At 36.3% G+C, this 20,869-nt stretch overlaps 3 protein-coding genes across 3 annotated transcripts; 2 read left to right on the forward strand and 1 right to left on the reverse strand.

Moving 5' to 3' along the window:
- Positions 1–2,636: 2,636 nt before the first annotated feature.
- atp6v1f (ATPase H+ transporting V1 subunit F) lies at positions 2,637–8,739 on the reverse strand. Its single transcript, XM_073838297.1, has 2 exons — positions 8,491–8,739; positions 2,637–3,423 (listed from the first exon to the last, which is right to left on the reverse strand). Exons 1-2 carry the CDS (start codon positions 8,646–8,648, stop codon positions 3,222–3,224), a joined length of 360 nt encoding a protein of 119 aa, XP_073694398.1. The 5' UTR covers positions 8,649–8,739; the 3' UTR covers positions 2,637–3,221.
- Positions 8,740–8,962: 223 nt separating this feature from the next.
- Positions 8,963–14,149, forward strand: lamtor4 (late endosomal/lysosomal adaptor, MAPK and MTOR activator 4). The gene is made up of 4 exons (XM_073838505.1): positions 8,963–9,092; positions 9,278–9,358; positions 10,181–10,298; positions 12,892–14,149. The coding sequence occupies exons 1-4, from the start codon at positions 9,090–9,092 to the stop codon at positions 12,987–12,989; spliced, it is 300 nt and encodes a 99-aa protein (XP_073694606.1). The 5' UTR covers positions 8,963–9,089; the 3' UTR covers positions 12,990–14,149.
- A 1,428-nt stretch (positions 14,150–15,577) lies between these two features.
- Positions 15,578–20,869, forward strand: gcc1 (GRIP and coiled-coil domain containing 1). The gene is made up of 3 exons (XM_073838167.1): positions 15,578–15,699; positions 16,119–17,252; positions 18,767–20,869. Exons 2-3 carry the CDS (start codon positions 16,161–16,163, stop codon positions 20,078–20,080), a joined length of 2,406 nt encoding a protein of 801 aa, XP_073694268.1. The 5' UTR covers positions 15,578–15,699; positions 16,119–16,160; the 3' UTR covers positions 20,081–20,869.

The raw sequence follows: 20,869 nt of genomic DNA on the forward strand, positions 1-20,869 counted from the left end.
CATTAGTGCAATTTCCTCTCATATTTAGTGCAAACACCACTTGTTTGACCATTCAGGATCATGCTTCATTTCTTGCCAATTCCCAATGGATCACTGGCCATGTCTCCAGCAATATCATTTCCAGCCTGTAGCACTGACCCCAGGTTCCACAAGGAACAAGTGGGCAGAAAACAAAACCTTCGGCTAAAAAGAGAGAAAATTTCAGGCACCAGGAAATACTGAATGAGAATTTAAAATGGAATATGCGTCAAAAAGAATGAAGGTGATGCAGAAAATGACACGAGAATAATGAGACAGGAAGTTATTTGTTCTACTTTATGGTGACATTTCGCTAGCCATTTAAGATGTGATTTCTGTGTGCAAATGATTAATGAAAGCTGTCACGAATGCCTTCATTATAATTTGCCATTTTAGATTAGTGTGTCTAACAGAGGCCGAAAGCACAATATAACTGTTATCAGTGTAGTTATGAACAAAACAAGCATTCTTTGTGCAGTTTGTCTTTATTCTGTGTCAGAAGAGCAGCATACTTTAGTGAACTAATTAACAACTACAATGGAAAGAATTATTTCATTATTTTAAATGTAAATTGACACAGACTTTATTTTTAAATACAGCAAAAACAGCTAATATAATATAATATACAGTTTAATTACAGTATATGCATTGTTTTTAAAAACAAATTAAATGCATTACTCACAGATATGGTGAAGGCCCTTGTTTCACTATTTCAGATCTATAAGAAAAGTCAAAACACTTGGGTTAGATGTAAGAATTGGTTAGCATTCTGTAGGACTCTATGGGACTTTAATTTTTCTATACCTGTCTGTCTGATTGGTCTTGATATATTCTGTAGAGTTCCTCTGTGTGACACTAGGAAGAGTCTCCATGTTGGAACCGCTGCTGAAAAGAATACATCAAAAGTATGAGAATGTAGGAGAAAATGTGTACAAAATAATACAAAAATGAAATACACATTAACTCATAGTTATGCATCAAAATGTCTTACCTTGTGGCATTACGGATGGGAAACCCAAAAGTGTAGCTGAGGATGAGAAAGCTGAGAGTCCAGACAAGAAACATGCTTGATGAACTCAATGCACAGAGTGAATGTGAATGAAGCAGATCAGAGCTGGATTAAGCTTATATACAATTCTGTGCCCATTCAAAAGCTCTTTAATCTTTTAGGGACCTGAGCTGTGTGTGATTCCCACAAGCTGAAGCAGGTTTCGTCCTTGAATAAGACAGGGATAGGTATTTTTAAAAGACAGAAAACAGTGATGGGAATTTATCAATGTTCTGAAAATATTTGGGAGCTGATACTGATGGTGTAAGAAACCACAGAACAATGACTCACTTCCTGTGAACACAGTGTTTGCTCATTCTTAGACCTATGGTAAACTTTTTAGGTTTCAGTTAGACTTCCATGTGTGTGACAACACAGTGATAATATGATTTCAAGGAAGTGGCACCAAAGTAGTTTATTTCTCATTTCTCATAATTATTAGCATCATGCAGTTGTTACACATGGTTGATTATCTTTATGTGTAGCTTTTGCCCAACAGAATGCATTTACAGTTGAAGTCAAAAGTTTACATACACCTTGCACAATCTGCAAAATGTTAATTATATTACCAAAATAAGAGGGATCATACAAAAAGCGTGTTATTTTTTATTTAGTGCTGACCTAAATAAGATATTTCACATAGTCCACAAGAGAAAATAATAGTTAAATTTATAAAAATGACCCTGTTCAAAAGTTTACATACACTTGATTCTTAATACTGTTGTTACCTGTTTTTTTTGTTTGTTTGTTTGTTTGTTTGTTTAGTGGTCATGAGTCCCTTGTTTGTCCTGAACAGTTAAACTGCCTGTTGTTCTTCAGAAAAGTAATTTAGGTCCCACAAATTATTTGGTTTTTCAGCATTTTTGTGTATTTTAACCTTTTCCAACATTGACTGTAAGATTTTGAGATCCATCTTTTCACACTGTGGACAACTGAGGGACTCATATGCAACTATTAAAGAAGGTTCAAACACTCACTGATGCTTCAGAAGAAAAACCATGCATTAAGAGCCAAGGATGAAAACTTTTGAACAGAATGAAGATGTGTACATTTTTCTTATTTTGCCTAAATATCATATTTTTTATTTAGTACTGCCCTTCGGAAGCTACAGAAGATACTGTTTCACAGAAGACAAAATGAGTTAAATTTACCCAGTTCTCCTTCTGAAGCATCAGTAAGCATTTGAACCTCCTGTAATAGTTGTATATGAGTCCCTAAAATAATAAACATTTTGCAGATTCTGCAAGGTATATGTAAACGTTTGACTTGACCGTATATTAAGCCAGACAAAATGTATTTCACCTTGCTTATTGTTGTGATCCATGTGGTATAATTCAATTCATTAAAAAATATATATTTCTATCATGACAACTTTTAAAATATTTTAATGGATGTGACAATGTTTATGTATTCGGTCTTGTCGGAATATATCTTCTATGCTGCCGAATTTTAATATTTAAATATTATTTTAATATTTATTATAATTACTTAAATATACTTTTTAGGCTTTATCATAATTTTATATTGTGTATTTATTTAGATATCACATATTCATCACACAAAACCAAAAGAGTGTCAAACTCCATTACTTTTAATAAACTGCAAGTCACAGTTCTGCAGACATAAGTTAACATATTTTAATTACATCCCACCTTGGACAGCTTTGCAGTGCTCAAAGTGTCAGCCAATACAATGACAACATGTGCATTAATAGCACAACATATTACAGTTACAGATGTGAGAGATCCAAAAATGTCCAGTTAGCATTTTAAATTATTTGAGATTTATTTAAATGGGTCAATAAGTGAATGGTGGCTTTGTGGTCCAATATTATAAGCAGTATTTATAATGAATTCGTTTAACTTATGACTTAAAGTATATAATGTCTATTACACAATGGGTAAAATAACGCATATCCTATATATATACACAACTTTAAACATGTATTATTAGGAGCACTAATACACACAATTTCCACTTCTTCAAGCTTGGGGATGGCAGAATACACATCACAGAACATCACATTCACAACATATCATTATTTAATCTTTATAATACAGGTTCCAGCTTCAGCAAGATGGATGAGAACAAGAAGTAAAACATGTTTATTCTCACATCTGCCCAGGCCAGACCCTGACCCCACAGGGGTATCAACTTATCGGAAGTCTTCTGCTGAAAACATTCCCTTGGCCCGTCGCAGGATGGAATCTTTGGAGGCATCATACGGATGCTCTTTTGAGGGAATCTCCAAAACGGCTGGGATTGACTCCATGTGGGCATCGATAGCATGACGAATCATCTCTGCAATGAACTGGTTGATGAGGATGATGCCAATGTCACTGCGAGCCAGGAAACTCCTGGAAATGAAGAACAGACAGAATTTATGTTAAAATTCAAGTAAAAATTATCTGTGTACTATAAATTTTGCAAACCACTATTCTCAGTCAAAATTTGATTACTTGCTAAAGTAATAGGGACATATATAGACCTATGGTGTCTAAAAACAAAGATAGATAGATAGATAGATAGATAGATAGATAGATAGATAGATAGATAGATAGATAGATAGATAGATAGATAGATAGATAGATAGATAGATATCACAAAGGGTAGCCCAGCTAACACAATTACGTCGTGACGACGTTACTGGACCGGACCATATTCGTCGCAGCGACGTACCAAATAACGTGCCAGCGACGTAACTTTGTGATTCCCATATTCGTCGTAGCGACGTTATTTGGTACGTTGCTGGAACGTGATGAGTACGTCTCCACGACCAAACTGGCACGTCGTGAGCACGTTACTATAAAGGACCACATTGGTCGCGGCGACGTTCCAAATAACGTACCAACGACGTAACTTTGTGATTCCCATATTCGTCGTAGCGACGTTATTGCGTTACGTTGCTAGGACGTGGCAAGTACGTCCTAACGACCAAACTAGCACCTTCCCAGTATTTTTAATATTTGCTTCTCACCTTTAGTCCTGTCCGAGGATGTGTTCCTACCACCTTGAAATCAGTATATAATGACAAACTCAAACATTTTCTGCTGTAAAAAACAAACACTAAATCCTTATGTTTTCAAATTGTTGTAGTTTTTGTAAATTTATTCACTGCATACATGCAAACCAATACAAAATCATTAAATTCCAACAGAAAATCAGCAAAAACACAGTGCATTCATTTATTAAATCACCATTTATTCAGTTATTTTCTACATATACTAAGACATTGCATTTTAAACATGACACCTATTATTTAACCATGTAAAGTGCTGCCAAGTCATTAGCACAAATAATTGAACACATCACATAAAGTACATAGTAATCAAAGAATAATACAACCACTGATTAAAATGTTTTACTTTTATTGAAAAATATTAAATATTTAATTAATGATGGGTATAGTATAATAATAGTTATCAGTATGAGGAGTTTTGCTAAAGAATAAGGTTCCTGCTCAGCACTTGGTCTTATTCAGCAACGAGTACCTCTAATGCAGTGCCACATACTCCAGATTCTTTGCAAACTTGAAACTTTTAATAAAATTGACCATATTATTGTAGTCAGGTTTATTGTTTTTTATTATAACACATGGCAAATGTATGAGAAAATTATGTCAAAGGTGTTTTTCTTCCTCTTCGCTATCCTGAGGCTGTACTGTCAATATCCTTCTCTGGCAGCTGAAAGGGAGAATCACCTTGTTAATGTTGCTACTGTATGTACACACAACCAGTCAAAATCTGCAGTCTTTCAGTTTTTTTTTATGTTTTTCGACACACCAAAGCTATATTTATATTTAACTTACAATACAATAATAGTGTGAAATATTTTAATTTAAAATACGTTTTCTGTTGTTTTTCAAATAGACTTTAAAATGCATTTCTTTCCTGTGAGGCAAAGGTAAATTCTTCAGCCTTTACTCCAGTCTTCAGTTTCACATGATCATTCTCATATGATTTGATGCTCAAAAAACATTTTTGATTATTATCAATGTTGAAAACAGTTGTGCTACTTAATATTTCTGTGTAAACTGTGATTTCTTTTTAGGATAATTTTATAAATACATAGTTAAGGTTTACCTTTTTTTTTTTTTTTACTTTTGTAACATTATAAATGTTTTTACTACCACTTCAGATCAGTTTAATGCATCCTTGCTATTAAGGTCTTCATAAAGAAAAAAAAAAACTTAAGTGACTCCAACCTAGTGTACACAACTAAATTGGGCAACACAGCATATTAGAATGATTTTGAACACTTACAACTGGAGTATTGATGCTGCAAATTCAGCTTTGAATTTAAATGAAAACACACCTTGTAATAAACAATGCACAGATTGCAAAGAACTTACATTCTGATGATTACTTCATTTTCCTCACAGCTGCCTTCCTCAGTCATTCCTAGGCCTTCTCATTTTTCACCTTTCCCTTGAATCCACATAAAATATAAATAAAACTAATTAACCAATTAATTTTATAGACAGTTTGTATAAGTTTGTATAAAACTGCAAATCTTCCTTTTGAAATCTTAAGTTATTCTCCAGCTTCTAAAGGAAAGGCACAATCTGTGGCCATGTTCACAGAGAATTTGATCTTACTATTAGGTGACCTGGCAAGGAGATTTAGCTTAAAACTTATTCATGAAACTCTTAAGAGTCCACAATAACCAAAAAGAGGGATACGTCATTTGCATTGACTTTTTCTTTGTTAAATTTCCACACTAAGCATGGGTCGGAGCTCTTAATACAAAGTGCACCAGATAGAAAAAATTAAGTTTAAAATGTACAGTACATACTTTTGTACACTAGGCCATGCCCCAGACAGACGAAGGTCCAGCCCCCAAAGTCTCAAACAAATCCTGTGGGAAACACAGCAAAGTGATGTGGTTGTGTATGATTTAGAAATAGGGGAGTCTTACATTGGTCAAATTCAGGCCAACTCAAATATTTTTTAAACATGTTTAAAAATGATCAGGAGCACAGGAGGTGCTCATGAAGGCAGTGGTTTACAATTGTGGTCCAGGTGACCCACAGCACTGCACATTTTGTATGTCTCTCTTGTTAAACCCACCTTCTTCAGATCATCAGCTCCTTAGGAAAGAGCTTCATGAACAAATCTGTCAGTAAAGAGAGATGTGTAAAATGTATAGTGCTGTGTGTCCCCAGGTCCAGGTTTGAAAACCACTGTTGTAAGTTACCATGACATATGACAATCATACGAGCATCAACAATTTCACAAAAATGTCTCCTGACTGAGGAAAAAACAAAAACATTCACAGGCTCTGGAATTAGACTATCAATTGATATCTATCTAGCTATGAGTAATTGAAATGATAAATCCAACCCTGTGGATTACCTGTCTCTCCTCCTGAGCATTTTGTTGTGTGGGTCCAGGAAGGATACTGCAGCACAACTCCTTTAACCATGAGAAAATGCAGTTCCAGCATGTCTTCACATCCAGGACAACAGAAGGGTCAGGGAGGCCTGAAATATAAATATTTAAGCCACTGAAATCAATTTAAATCTATATTTGTGCCTGAGTGACACTGAAACAATGAGGTTTAGTTTTTTACCGAGGACTTGCTGGGTTCTTTTGAACACAGTCTTCATGATGGATGATCTCTTGATCCTGGATCCTTTCTGCCATACACTTAGAGATGGTTTGGATGTCATGTGGTTGTGTCTAAAATACAAATAGCAGCACCATTAGTCCTGTTGCTTTATATATATTTTTTGGTACTGAACAAGTCAGGAACCAAATCAGTAAGTTACCTGTACTTGATACCCATCCCTAATCATAATCATGGTTGTCGTGTTGCTGCTGCCCAGACTCTCTCTCCACCTGTTATTAAAAAAAGTATGTTAGTTTTGAATAAAACATTGATAAAACAATGAACAATGAATAAAGCATTCAAACTACTACTTAAAAAAAAATAGGCTCAATACATTTAGTGCAACAATATGAAAAATTATCCAGAGACCAGCTTTGAGGACGTGCCCACGACGTTTCTGGGACCTTAGCCAAAATCCTTAAACTACTACATAGTAACAATGAACATCATTTCTAATAAGCAACTCACTGAATGAACTGGTTCACTGGCAGTAAGGACATAAAATAGTGAACTATTTGTTGGATACATATTTGTTAAAACTAAACTATCAGATCTGTTTGTCAATGAAAAGTCACTAGCATAAAAATGATGCAAGTTATGTATGTAAAAATGTTGTATGTAAAAACCAATAACATGTAACGAGCAAATTACACCATTTACAGGCCTGTTAATCGACAGGAAAGCAGGACATTATTAATCCCACATACACTGAATGGGATTTCGGCAGCCTCGGTCTAATTAAAAGTTTATATAACATCAGTGGTTTATATTTAAGTTTACAATACGGCTAGGCTAGCATGAGCATAGTCAGATGCGAACGACAAGCAGTCAACGTTACTATGGTAGAAGTTAAAAAAAAATGAATACTGTATAGTTTATCGTGGGTAAATTTCAAACTAGACTAAAAATAAGGTATAACATTTTAATTTAGGATTTTAAAAGTTAACTTAACGTTACCACAGACCGCCTCCAGAACTAAGCTAATTAACTTTAACATTAACCAAACAGGGCATTTATTTATTAAATTAATATAGAAAACCTCCAAAAACACAAAACACTACTTATCTTACGTGTCATCTAACGTTATATCAGCAAAAAAATATGAATAAGAGAAGATTTTAAGCGCTTACCTTTTCCTTCTCGTCCGTCTTCTGGAAGTTGACCGTTAATGACGGGTACGCGCACGGGGCACTTACGCAGCACTCAGAAAGTGACGTGCGCTGGTTTTAACCATGGTTTTAACCTTAACATTTGTCCCGTTCCCCCTTTCAATAAACCATTCACAACCATAAATTATCACCATTTGCTAAGCAAACTATTTGGTTTTTGTTTTGCCATTAATTTGGTTATACAATAATTCATTCCATCATGCAAAATGCTTGACGAATTCAGTATATTCCCCATATTATTGGCTATTAAAACGGTTTACACCTTTAAAAATAAGCTTAATACATGTAGTGCAATAATATGAAAAGTTAGTTGGAGACCTGCTGACCACGTCGCTATAACGTTTCCCACGCGACCAACCAGCAACGTCTTTTAAGGACGTGCCTACGACGTTTCTGGGACGTTAGCCAAAATTCAAAAATATGGAATGTTACCACAACGTCCTCACGACGTTGTCATAAAGTAATGTCACGCTGACCAAATGACGACCAACTGGCGACGTCCTCACAACGTACTGTGTTTGCTGGGAGACTACTGTATTTTATTCGTGAATGATAACCTTCATATAATTTAAGCAAGATTTCATATATTTAGGATTGTAATATAAGATCTTAAATCATTTAGACATTTCAAATCCTGTCTCTTACTTGAAGGTCTCCTCTATTTCTGTGATGCTCGTGTCTTTTTCCACCACCAAGAAATTGGGTTTTCTGTTTTTGTTCAGCTCTCCAATCCCTCCAAGGAGGAATCCGGTACAAGTGTCTTCATCCCCAATAACCGCGATTAATTTCCCCCGTCCAGGCATTTTGTCTTCTTCTTATATTTGCTCAAATTACAGACAGAATGGATGAAATGTTTTTCCGTCTAGCAGGATCATATGCTTTAATCAGCTGACTACTGCACTTCCGCTTTGACTAAACCGCAAGCGCTTTATTTAGACAGCTGATCTGGGATCTGCGGTGCTTCTGTTAACGTGTCGCTTATGACAGTGAATCTGATCTTGAATCAGATTATGTGCGTAACAACCTAAAGACTGGCAAAATTCAGTATTTATAAAACGTATTCTAATCATTGTCACGTGTTGTACATTTCCAACGCATAAAAACATAAAAGTAATGTAAAATTTACAGGAAAGGTCATTTACCTTATGAAATGACGTTATAAACACGCGACGCTTGCTTGTCTGTCACGTGAGGCGGGGTGTTAAGGAAGACAACAGTGTACAATTCATCTGCAGTGCCTAAAAATGGTAAATATGATTTTTTTACTTTGAAAGCATGTATCTAGTTTAATCTTAAAGGTTTTGATGTGCTATGCGCATGCGTATGGAAAACATAAAAGTGATAGAGATTGTATTAATGTGACAAAAAGCAGCCAACTATAAGAAAGCTCTTCTAATGTTTATTTCCTGCATTATCTTGTGTTGAATTGCAGACTACCGCTCTGACCCAAGGTTTAGAGAGAATTCCCGATCAGACTGGGTATTTGGTTATTAGTGAGGAGGGTGTACTTGCGGTAAGTTATTAAACACTCAATTTGCAATAAAGCCCATCATATATTGCAACCACTTGACATTATGTGATCTTATTATTAGAAACAGCTAGCTGCTCAATATTATTTTTTGGAAGTTGTGATACTCTTTTTCCTCAGGATTCTTGGATGAATATCTATGAAAAGTTAAAAATAACAGAATTTATTCAAAATATAAATGTTTTATAACAGTATGAGTCTTTACTGTCACTTTTTGTCAACTTAACACATCCTTGCTGAATAAAAGTATTGATTTCTTTTAAACAAGAAATTTACTGACCCAAACTTTGAACGGTAACTTACCGAACGGCTACAAAAGATTTCAATTTTGAGTAAATGCTGATCTCTTTACATGTTATTCATCAAAGAATCCTAAAAAAGTATCACAGGTTCCGAAAAATATGTATAAGTAGCTCAACTGTTTCCAACACTGATAATAAATCAGCATATTAGAATGATTTCTGAAGGTTCACGTGACACTGAAGACTGGAGTAATGATGATGAAAATTCAGCTTTGCATCACAGGAATAAATTCCATATTAAAATAGAAAACTGTAGTTTTAAATTGTAATAGTGTTATTACTTTTATCTGTATTTTTAATCAAAGAAACAAAGCCTTGATGATCAGAAAATACCTCTTTTTAAAAACATCAAAAACGGCATTTAAACTACAGTGTACATACAATACGAGTCAAAAGTTTGGGCACACTTCCCCATTCTCTTTGATAGGGAAGTGTGTCCAAACTTTTGACTGGTAGTGTACATCGACTAATATGAAAGTGTATCCTTTTGTAAATCCTATTACAGTCCGCAGGAGAGCTGGAGAATGACGAGCACACAGCAGGAGTGATCATGCAGATGGTCAGAACAGCTTGCCGTTTTAGATTGCATGGGACAGCTGAGCCACCTTTCAAACGCATGACAGGTAAGAAATGTACATATTTTTATTTAGACCTCTGTGTCCTACCTAGGTGAATCTCTTAAAACCTGTAAAGAATGTGTTTGTCTAGAATTTTTCACCCTAAGATCAAGAAAAAATAAAAAATTTAAATATTACAATATCCCCTCAGCTGTCATTTCACCCCTGGCAAATTCTGACTTAAAGTTAAGTTAAAAGTAACTTAAGTTACTTTTATTCAACCAGCAAGTTTTTTTTGACCGGAAAAAAAAACAGGCTTCTTCCAAAAGATAATAAGATGATGTACAAGAGGCATCAGTGTTGAAAAACATATTTCTCCGGTTTTATTTTCATTTAAACAAAAAATGGCATGTCCAAAATTATTCATGCCCTTTGCAAACTGTCACAGTCTATGGGAAAATCCAAAGTTCTATACCATTCCAGATAGTCTAAGCTGTTCTAAAGCATCCTAATTACCCTGATTCATTTGGGAACAGCTGTTTTAATCAACTCAACAGGTGTAAAACAGAAACTCTCTGTTGTTGGTTTGTGGACAGTCATGGCTAAGACAAAGGAGCTCACTGAGGACCTGTGACTGTGCATTGTGGCTGCTCACAAGTCAGGAAAGGGCTATAAGACCATATCTAAATGTTTTGAAGTTCCAGTGGCTACAGTGCAAAGTATTACAGTTTTTCTCAATTGCTAAGACACATTTCTTGAAAGCTGCTCTCCTTTTCTCTAAACTGTGGACACAAAACCCAATTTTGAAGCTTCATTCACAAAATCTCAGACTCTTCTTGCAAAACCAAACTTTCACCTCAAAACTGTTCAATCTGTGCTCAAAACTGAACTATGTTGTCAAATCGTGCCCCGAGTCAATCAAAATTAAAAACACTACTGAACAGTCACTAAACACTACGTAGAAAAATAGAAAGCACAATGCTCAGGACATGAAGCTGGAGAAATAAAGGTTTATTGTTCACTGTAGGCTAAATGCATGTTGCAAAACAAAGAAAACCTGTGCATTTAGCACTTGTACAAAAAGACAAAACAGAAAGCTTGTGCATTTACACGTAGCACTTGTAAAAACAAACAGAAATCCTATGCGTTTGCCACTTGTGAACAGTAAGCCCATGTAAAAATAAAGTACAAAAATATACAAATAAGTGCATTACTCAGCCACAGCATCATGTCTCCGTACTGGGTCAGGCCACAGGACTTCATCCACATCACAGGCCACATTTTGTCTGGCCAGGCAACAACATAGATGGAAAGAGTTCGTGTGAGAGGAGGTCGAGGTGGTCGAGGAGGTCAGCGAAGACAAAGAACAGTAAATATGATGAAATCACTGTGATTGACCATGTTCTTGTCCATGGTATGAGCACGAGGGAGGCTAGACAAAGGGTACAACCAAACATCAGTAGATTCACTGTGTCCACCATAATCCGAAGATTTAGAGAAGAGAACAGGTAATTACCATTTTTTGACATTATAGTACAGTATGTAAATGTTGACAGCAATTACTGTATGACATACTATAGAGCTGGTAAGTCCCGCCCATCCATAAAACCACACTGGACCTCTAGATTAAAAAATCGTCAATGCAAGTGAATGTGAGAAAATAATTGACTATAATGTCAAAAAATGGTAATTTCCTTGTTTTCTTCTCTAAATCTTCGGATTATGGTGGACACAGTGAATCTACTGATGTTTGGATTTATCAGATATTACTGTTCTTTGTCTTCGCTGACCACCTCGACCACCTCTCACACGAACACTTCCTCTCAGGCCTCACAAACCAGTGCTCTCTGAACTGGCTTACTGTATATGTTCCCTCACATCATTAGCCACAAGTGTGATCAGTTTTGAGTTGTTGTGTTCAAGTGGTGAAACCTGTGCTTTAATTGTGTTTGACTTTTGTCACCTGTGCTCACCATTATGCAGCACGGGTGCATCACAATGAAAATGTGTTGGCAAGTTGTGTCTAAACAGGTGAAAAGTGCTTATGGTTTTGCCAAAAGAGTGATTGATTCAATCAATGGGTTCAGGCAACTGAGCATTTGGTTCAGACATTAGGGTTTAGTGTTTTAGCAATTGAGAAAAACTGTATTAAAAAATACAAGACGTTCCGCACTGTGAAAAATCTCAGAAGACGTGGTCGGAAGCCAAAAGTAACACCTGTGCTGGTCAGGAGAATAGTGAGAGACTAAATTTCAGAAGAGAGGAGACCCTCCAACCTGAAAGAGTTGGAGCTTATTGCTAAAGATGAATGGGCAAAAATACCAGTGGAGACATGCAAAAAGCTGGTCAGCAATTATAGGAAGCGTTTGATTGCTGTAATAGCCAAAAAAGGCTTTTCTATTATTTATTTATACCCTTCTCATTATTTCCAGTCAAAAAAAAAAAACAAAAAAAACCTTGCTGGTTGAATAATAGTAACTTTAAGTCAGAATTTGCCAGTGGTATGAATAATTTCAGGCTTGACTGTATATTTCTGTGATTAAAATTTCCCCCTCAGCATTACTCTAGTAAAATTGTATGTGTATATATATTATTGTAATTAAAACATTTCTAAAGTAAGTTGTTTTTAATCCTTTTCAAATGTTTTTTTTGTTCACAGTGATGTATGAAGACTATGTTTATGCTGTGACCATCTCTGGACAGAAGGTTTTTGTAGTCAAAAGGCAGAACAACCAGCGGGAACCTGTTATTGTGTAGAGGAGGATAATATGGACTGCCTTACCTATTATTACAAGTTCAAAATGGTGCCCTCACATTGAAACAACCCAGGCATTACAACCATCTGATGTTTAGCACGATCACACACAATTTCTTTCATAAAAATACTTTATTACACCGATTTGGGGGTGGTCAAGTTTATTTGACCTGAGACAGAAAAAGTTCAGGTGTTTTTCTTGTACAATTACAATGTTACAGACTGGTTAAGGGATTCATCTTATATCTTTTAATGCAGGAGTAAATGCTGTCATTGTTTTAGTCCCCATTTATGCTTGAGTGGTCACATTGAAGGTATTACTGGAGTTTATTATATATGTGTATTTACATTTAACCCATACAATCCATTAACCTATGGTTTTCTCAGACAAATACAAGACCTTAAGAAACTGCTTATCACATCTTATGTTCACGCAGGAATCATAACATGCATTAGCCACGGAAGCAGTTTGTCTTCGACAATGTTACACTGGGTGTTATGATTTCATTATATAAATCTATTTTCCCTTGGATCTGTGAAAGCAGAAATTTAGGTGCACTGAATACTTTATACAGTCTATTTCCAAATGTGTTGAATTAACAGGCTTGAAATCACTTGGAATTTGAATAAATGCATTAACAGTAATATATTAAATAAAGTACTATGCATATTTTATTTTTTAGTTTGTAGAAAGTAAGCATTTAATTATTTGTGGTTAAAATAATTAATTTGGTTTAAATGTATGTTTGGCAGGGTCTTACCATGCGTAAAGTCAATAATCTTATATACGACCCTGAACCACAAAACCAGTCTTAAGTATATTTGTAGCAAAAGCCAAAATACAGTGTATGGATCAAAATTATATTTTTTCTTTTATGCAAAAAATCATTAGGATATTAAGTAAATGTATGTTTCTAGGAATATATTTTGTAAATTTCCTACCGTAAATATATCAAAACTTATTTTTTTATTAGTAATAGGCATTGCTAAGAACTTCATTTGGACAACTTTAAAGGAGGTTTTCTTAATATTTTGATTTTTTTTTTCTCTCAGATTCCAGATTTTCAAAGAGTTGTATCTCAGTCCAATATTGTCCTATCCTAACAAACCATACATCAATGAAAAGTAAAATAATGAATAAATCTCAATTTAAAAAAATTGACCCTTATGGCTGGTTTTGTGGTCCAGGGTCCCAAAAGTAAATAATAATCTTGAGTAAATCATTGAAGGTAAATGAAGGAAGGAAAATGAGTTTCCTATTATGAATGACATGCTTAATAAGAGTAATTATGGATATTCCTAATCCTACTCATCGTTTTACAAGCCTTTTATGCTTTTATCCCTGTCTTCTCCTAAAATAGTACAATACTTACCTTCATCTTTCATCTTTTTTTTTATAGCAATGCACATACTCACTGTATACTTTACAAGGTCAAATGACTAATAAGATGATGAGGGAAGGGTGACAAAGAAAGAAGAAATGGGGAAGGGAAACAGAGAAAGGCACGTTAGAACAGGAACTGATTACAAAGTCCTTAATGTGAAGTGGAAACAAGCAAAAAGCATTTCAACATGTCCTGTACTGTAATGCTCATATGGCATCTCATATGTTATTCTTATAGTTTGGTAGTTTTCATAGTTCTTTAAAATTATCCTCACTATGATCCGTTCCTTCAGAGTTACATGTGGCTTGAACATACCACTGCATGACTGAAAAATGAAGCAGTTCCTCAACATTAAAAAAAAGCAAAAGAGTAAGGAAAGATGATGTACTATTGTTAAGACACAAGTAAACATAACAGTAAACTCACAGTCCGGCTTTGTAGTTCATGAGTCCCTTGTTTGTCCTGAACAATTAAACTGTTCGCTGTTCTTCAGAAAAATGTTTCAGGTCCAATCAGTTTTTTTGGTTTTTCAGTATTTTTGTGTATTTGAACCCTTCCCAACAATGACGATGATTTTGAGATCCATCTTTTCACACCGAGGACAACTGAGGGACTCATATGCAACTATTACAGAAGGTTCAAATGATCACTGATGCTTCTGAAGGAAAAACAATGCATGACAAACTGTTCACAATGCATGAAAATATTTTGAAAACATTTTGAATATAAATAACAGGGTAAATATAACTTGTCATCTGGGAAACATGTAAGTATCTTCTGTAGCATCTGAAGGGCAGTACTAAATGAAAAAAAAAAAAAAGATATTTGGGCAAAATAAGAAAAAACATCTTCATTCTGTTCAAAAGTTTACACCCCCCAGCACATGAGTCCCTCACTTGTCCTCAGTGTGAATTCAAAAGGATTCAAATACACAGAAATGCTGGAAAACAAAAGAATTTGTGGGCCTGAAGATTTTTTCTGAAGAACAGCGGGCAGTTTAAATGTTCAGGACAAACAAAGGACAGTAATCAGAATTACTCCTTTCTGTCGCATTCTAAAGTAACTATAGGTGGCGGTAGTCACTGTTTAAGTTTGGGAACCACTTTAACCACAACAAACAAAGAACTGAAAGTAATTGATTTTTCCAGTTCGATTCATATTTGTTTTTATAGATGACATTTAAAAGTCGAACAACCTGACAAATAAAACTGGTTTGTACTGCACATATAATATTTATTTTGTAATACTCTTAAACTTTTATTTTTCCATCAAACGTCACTTCCTAACCAGGAAGCGACGGCTGTAAGTAAACAGGACACGTACCCCGGTAATGCGATATTTCTTCCTTTAAATACGCGTATATGAACAGCAAATGGAATTAAAAGCACATTCTTTTAACGTGTTCTGCACAGTGCATTAGATCTAAATGTCATGATGTGGGATTTAATGTAATGTATGTATTCTCACACCTTTACAACTTGCTAACTAACGTTAATTAGCTAAAGGTAATATTCAACGATATGAGCAAGAAATAGAAGCAGTATTATCTTAAAACGCCTCAAAGGCAGTCTGAAAAGACTGTTTAATGTCAAATTATGAGTGTTTGTTTTATTTTCACAGTATTATTTGTGCTTTTCATTGATAATACTAAAGTGAGAAACAACTGTTAACAAATGTTAAGGTTTAAAGGAAACTCCACACTGCCCTTCTTTATTTCACAGTCATAAATCAGTCTGTACTTTGCAGGTGGAGATTACAACATAGAGTATGAAACCTGACTGATACACCATGGAGAAGTTTGGTATGAGCTTTGGTGGAGGCCTAAACAAAAAGGAGCTGCTGGACACCATTGAAGTGCAGAAGAAGCAGCTTGTGAAGTATCAGACACGCTTTAAAGATGTTGTCAGAGCGTATCAAAGCCTACTTAAGGAAAAAGAGGCCTTAGAAGCCAGCTTGAAGGTTCTGACCATTTCGCAGGAGGTCGATTTAAACCAGCGTAGTGATAACCTGTCATTTGGTGGAGGTACAGTACGACCTTTGCCTTCTGACCTTGGGGATGACCGATCTTCACTTCACAGTGAAGACAGCCTGGATACAGCAGCCTCTGCTGAAACGGCCACTAGCGTGACCAGCAGCAGCACTAAAGGAGACCAAATAGAGGAGGACCAAAGCTGTGCTGTAGATGGAGCCACAGCTGGAACTGTCGCAAACACCTTGCCCCAGCAATCTGAGGAGGCAAGTGGTTCTGAAAGTGGCATCAGCACCAGTAGCAGCGGATTTACGGAGCCAACACCACCTGCAGCGGACACTGACCGCCGTGTTATCCAACTAAAGACGCAGTTGTCCACCCTAACCAGTTCCTTAGCCACCGTCACTCAAGAAAAGTCCAGAATGGAAGCTTCATTCCAGGCAGACAAGCGCAAGATGAAGCAGGAACTAGAGGAACTCCAGGCCAGAATGGAGGAAGAGCAGAAGCAGCATCAAGTGGAGATTCAGAGCCTGCAGGAGCAGCTAGCAGAGAGCAAAGCCCGCGTTATCACCCAGCAGCACGAACGGGAGCAGGAGCAAGGCGATCATGCACTCATGCTCAGAGAGCTCCAGAAACTCCTGCAGGAGGAGAGGGGACTGAGACAGGATGCTGAACTCAAACTGGAGGATGCACGAGAGACATTGGCTGAAGCCATGCAGGCGGCAGACCGAGGGATAGATTATGAAACGCAGCTGAAAGAAATCACTCAGGAACGGGAGGAGCTGAGGAAGAACCTGAAGGCTGCAGCGGCAGAGAAGAACAAACCTGATCCACGTGTCGAAGAGCTCCAGCAAGAGATCGCAGAGCTCAAGGCTCACTTTAACCAGCAACTTCAGCAGGAAATTAAAAAGGTATGTTTTAAAGAGGTTGTATCTTACAGTTTCATATTGAAGTCCACATAATGTTAGGTTTCTGCTATTTCTTTTAGGAGTGTATGTGTAACTGTTTAAAGTTGATTTAAAGTTGCAATGTAATGGAAGTAGCAGATACAGAACAGTGCAGAACTTTTTTTCGTATTGTGATGTAAACCAAAATTAAATGGTTTATCAAAAAAAAAATGTTTGGTGGAAACTCAGTTGTTGAGGCAGATGTAAATTATTAGAATGAATGAATTGCAGTCAGTTGTAAGAAAGGGTCAAAGTTTAAGTGGAAATACTTAAGTCTGGAATGCATCACCAGAAGGTCATATTATGACATTTTGATTAAAAATTACAATGATCGCCCAAATAAATAAATAATTAATAATAGATTAAAAAAAAAAGAAACATGCAAGCCTGCATTTATCTGATCCAAAGTACAGCAAAAACAGTCAAATTTTGAAAATTTTCAACATTATAAATGTCTGTATCATCATCTTTTCAGTGGTATAGTGTAAAATGTTACAAAAGCTTTTTACTTATACCAAAAAAATTAAAATTCAGATCTTTGGACTTTTCTATTCTAAAAATGTACTCAACTGTTTTAAATATTGATAATAATAATAATAATTAATGTTGCTTGAACAGCAAATAAGCATATTAAAATGATTTCTAAAGGATCATGTGACACTGAAGACTGGAATAATGATGCTGAAATGTAGCTTTGATCACAGGAATAAATTACATTTTAAAATATGGATAAATAGAAAGCAGTCATTTTAAATGGTAAAAATATTTCACAATATTACTGATTTTGCTGTATTTTGGATTAAATAAATGCAGGCTTGGTGAGCAGAAGAGAATTCTTTAAAACACAATTAAAAATCTTACTGTTCAAAAACTTTTGACTGATAGTGTATATCTGCATCAATTAATATTTAAAGACACTAATAATTTGAGGAACTTTACTGTTTACATAATGTTGTGATTACCAAAAGCATTCAAAATTCAGTTTTGGTGTTATATTTTGAATTTACTCAGATAAAATATAGAATTTTGCTATCAGCCATTTATTGCTTATTGGTCATAAATTGAAAAAAAATTGAAATGATAGTTCACCCAAAAATAAAAGTTCTGTCATTATTTTCTCAAACTTATGTTGTTCCAAACTAGTAAGGCCTTTGTTCATTTTCAGAACACAAATTAAGATATTTTTGATGAAATCTGAAAGTTTTCTGACCCTGTATAAACAGCAAAGCAACTACCACTTTCAAGGCCAAGAAAGGTAGTAAGGACATCATTAAAATAGTCCATGTGACATCAGTGGTTCAACCTTAATTTTATGAAGCTACGAGAATACTTTTTGTGCATAAAGAAAACAAATAGCAACTTAATTAAACAATTTATTCTTTTCCTTGTCTGCCTTTAACGCAGAGGATTGGAGCAGGACTGGACACCCCTGGTCTAATGCTAATCTAAACATTTATTTCTTCTGTGTATCATTGTAGGTGGCACAAGCAGATGAGCGTCTCCGAGAGCAGGCACAGATGGAGGAAACACGAGTTGCCAGCCTTGAGGAGCAAGTGTCCGAGCTTTCCGAACTACTAGGTGCCTGCGAGAAGGCCAGGCAGAAGGACCAACAAAATGCTCAGAGGCTGCGAGAACGCATCCTTCAACTCGACACTGAGAACAAAACCCTTGCCATTGCCGCAGTCAACAGGTCAACGATCTCTGATCTAAACCTTGATGACACCAACTTGAATGTAGACGTGTTAAAAGACAAACTCGAGAAGGTGAAGAAGTTACTCTTCCTGGCCGCTCAAAAATCTCAAGACCAGAATCTTGACATCGAACGGCTCTTGGAAGGAGAAAAGTACCAGGAAGTCTCAGAAAGCGAGAAGGCTTCAGTGCTTCACTACCAGCAAGAGCTCCGGCAACTTAGGGAAGAGTTTGAGCGATACAAAATGAGGGCGCAGGGTGTTCTGAAGAACAAGAACACGAAAGATGGCAACCAGGCTAAAGATTTAGAAGAAGCACGTGACCAGTTGGCCGAGTTGAAGGAGAAGTACATCAACCTTCGTATAACTTCTGACGAAGCGGAGGTTAAGCACAAACGTGTTTTGGAAGAGCGGCAACAAGCGCTTGTAGCACTCCAGCAAACACACAAACAGGAAGTCGAGAGGCTGGACGCTCAACACAGGGAGAACTTCTTGCGGCTTGAGGAAGAGTTACACAAACAGAGAGATCGCACCATGGCTCTTCTTGCAGAAAAAGACCTCGAGCTGGAGCGACTCCGGGCGGCAGCGGTGATCGGCTTTGGAAGCCATCAGAGGCAAGCTACAAATAACATCACAGCGATGGAAGGAGGTGACCAAGAAGAAGCTGATCCAGAACAAGAAGAAAGCGACATTATCGCTCAAGCTCTAAAACTAGCTGGCCCCAACGAGCCGACTTTATTGTTGTACGCCGAACAGCTGGCACGCAAGGAAGTCGAAGTGGCCGCCTTGCGCAAACAAAAACATCGACTAGAAGAAGACTTGCACCAGTTACAAGGAAAGCTGATTGCTAATGGGGAGAGGCATGAAGAAGAGATCTCTGAGATACGGTGCCAGTTGGACAAGCGTAATCGGGACCAGGGCAGAGATGGGGCCAACCTTGAGTATCTCAAGAACGTTATTTATAGGTTTCTCACACTCCATGACACCAGAGGGAGACAGCAGACACTCACGGCCATTTTGACCATTTTGCACTTTAGTCCTCAAGAGAAACAAGTCGTGCTGAAGCAGCAGCAACACAGTTGGTGGACGCCAGGGATGAGATGATGCAAACGCTTTGAGAAGAGAGACTTTACGGTTCTACTGTGCTGAGATGAATATATGTTTATTTTTATTGACCACTTTTTGTGTGCAGTATGAGAAGGTACCAAATAACAGGAGAAACAGTGTGGATATGTTTCCGATGATAACATATATGCACCAGCTATTGCATGACAGGATACTAAATGGTTTAAATCCAGTTGACCAGTCATCCAAAACTTCCCTCCTGTGTGTGCAACATAATATTACATCTTGACACTGTGTTTTCTGTATCAACAGAGTTGGGTGCACCAAATTATTGTTACGGATTTTATATACAGTAATAACTAACATAATGTAACACTATTTGGTTAAGCTGAAAGGTTAACATCTACAGAATGGGTTATACCAAAGAAAATGCTCTTTAAAAGCTCCAACAGGCTTTTCAGAGGGAATCTGTTTTCAGAAAACAGCACTTTTCATATATTGTCATGATGAAATCCATTAATATATTTAACACACAAAACCAGTTCCAGGGTTTTTAATGGGAATATGTAATTAGTTAAAAAAATACATCAGCTGCTTTGAGTTTGTAAGCATATAACAGTTTGCATTTAACTTGAAAAGGGTGAGAGCTACTTTAATACCTGACAGCCTAGGGCATTTGATGACTACATTATTCCTTTATATAAGCTGTATATATTATGCTAATTACAGATGATTTTCATGCTTGTCTTGTAAGTAAATTTGATCAGTCAGGTAAATGTTTATTTTCAATCTTAACCAAAACAATAAACTATTTTGCTCTCTTCAGCA

The sequence above is a fragment of the Garra rufa genome, chromosome 4 (assembly GCF_049309525.1).
Source record: "Garra rufa chromosome 4, GarRuf1.0, whole genome shotgun sequence".
Lineage (NCBI taxonomy): Eukaryota > Metazoa > Chordata > Actinopteri > Cypriniformes > Cyprinidae > Garra > Garra rufa.

Coding starts and splice junctions, on each gene's coding strand:
- atp6v1f (XM_073838297.1), bottom strand. CDS start 8,648: ATGCCTGGACGGGGGAAATTAATCGCGGTTATTGGGGATGAAGACACT. Junction 3,424..8,490: donor GAAATAGAGGAGACCTTCAA/GTAAGAGACAGG, acceptor CTTCATTTCCAG/GAGTTTCCTGGCTCGCAGTG.
- lamtor4 (XM_073838505.1), top strand. Junction 9,359..10,180: donor GTGAGGAGGGTGTACTTGCG/GTAAGTTATTAA, acceptor ATCCTATTACAG/TCCGCAGGAGAGCTGGAGAA. Junction 10,299..12,891: donor ACCTTTCAAACGCATGACAG/GTAAGAAATGTA, acceptor TTTTGTTCACAG/TGATGTATGAAGACTATGTT.
- gcc1 (XM_073838167.1), top strand. CDS start 16,161: ATGGAGAAGTTTGGTATGAGCTTTGGTGGAGGCCTAAACAAAAAGGAG. Junction 17,253..18,766: donor TTCAGCAGGAAATTAAAAAG/GTATGTTTTAAA, acceptor GTATCATTGTAG/GTGGCACAAGCAGATGAGCG.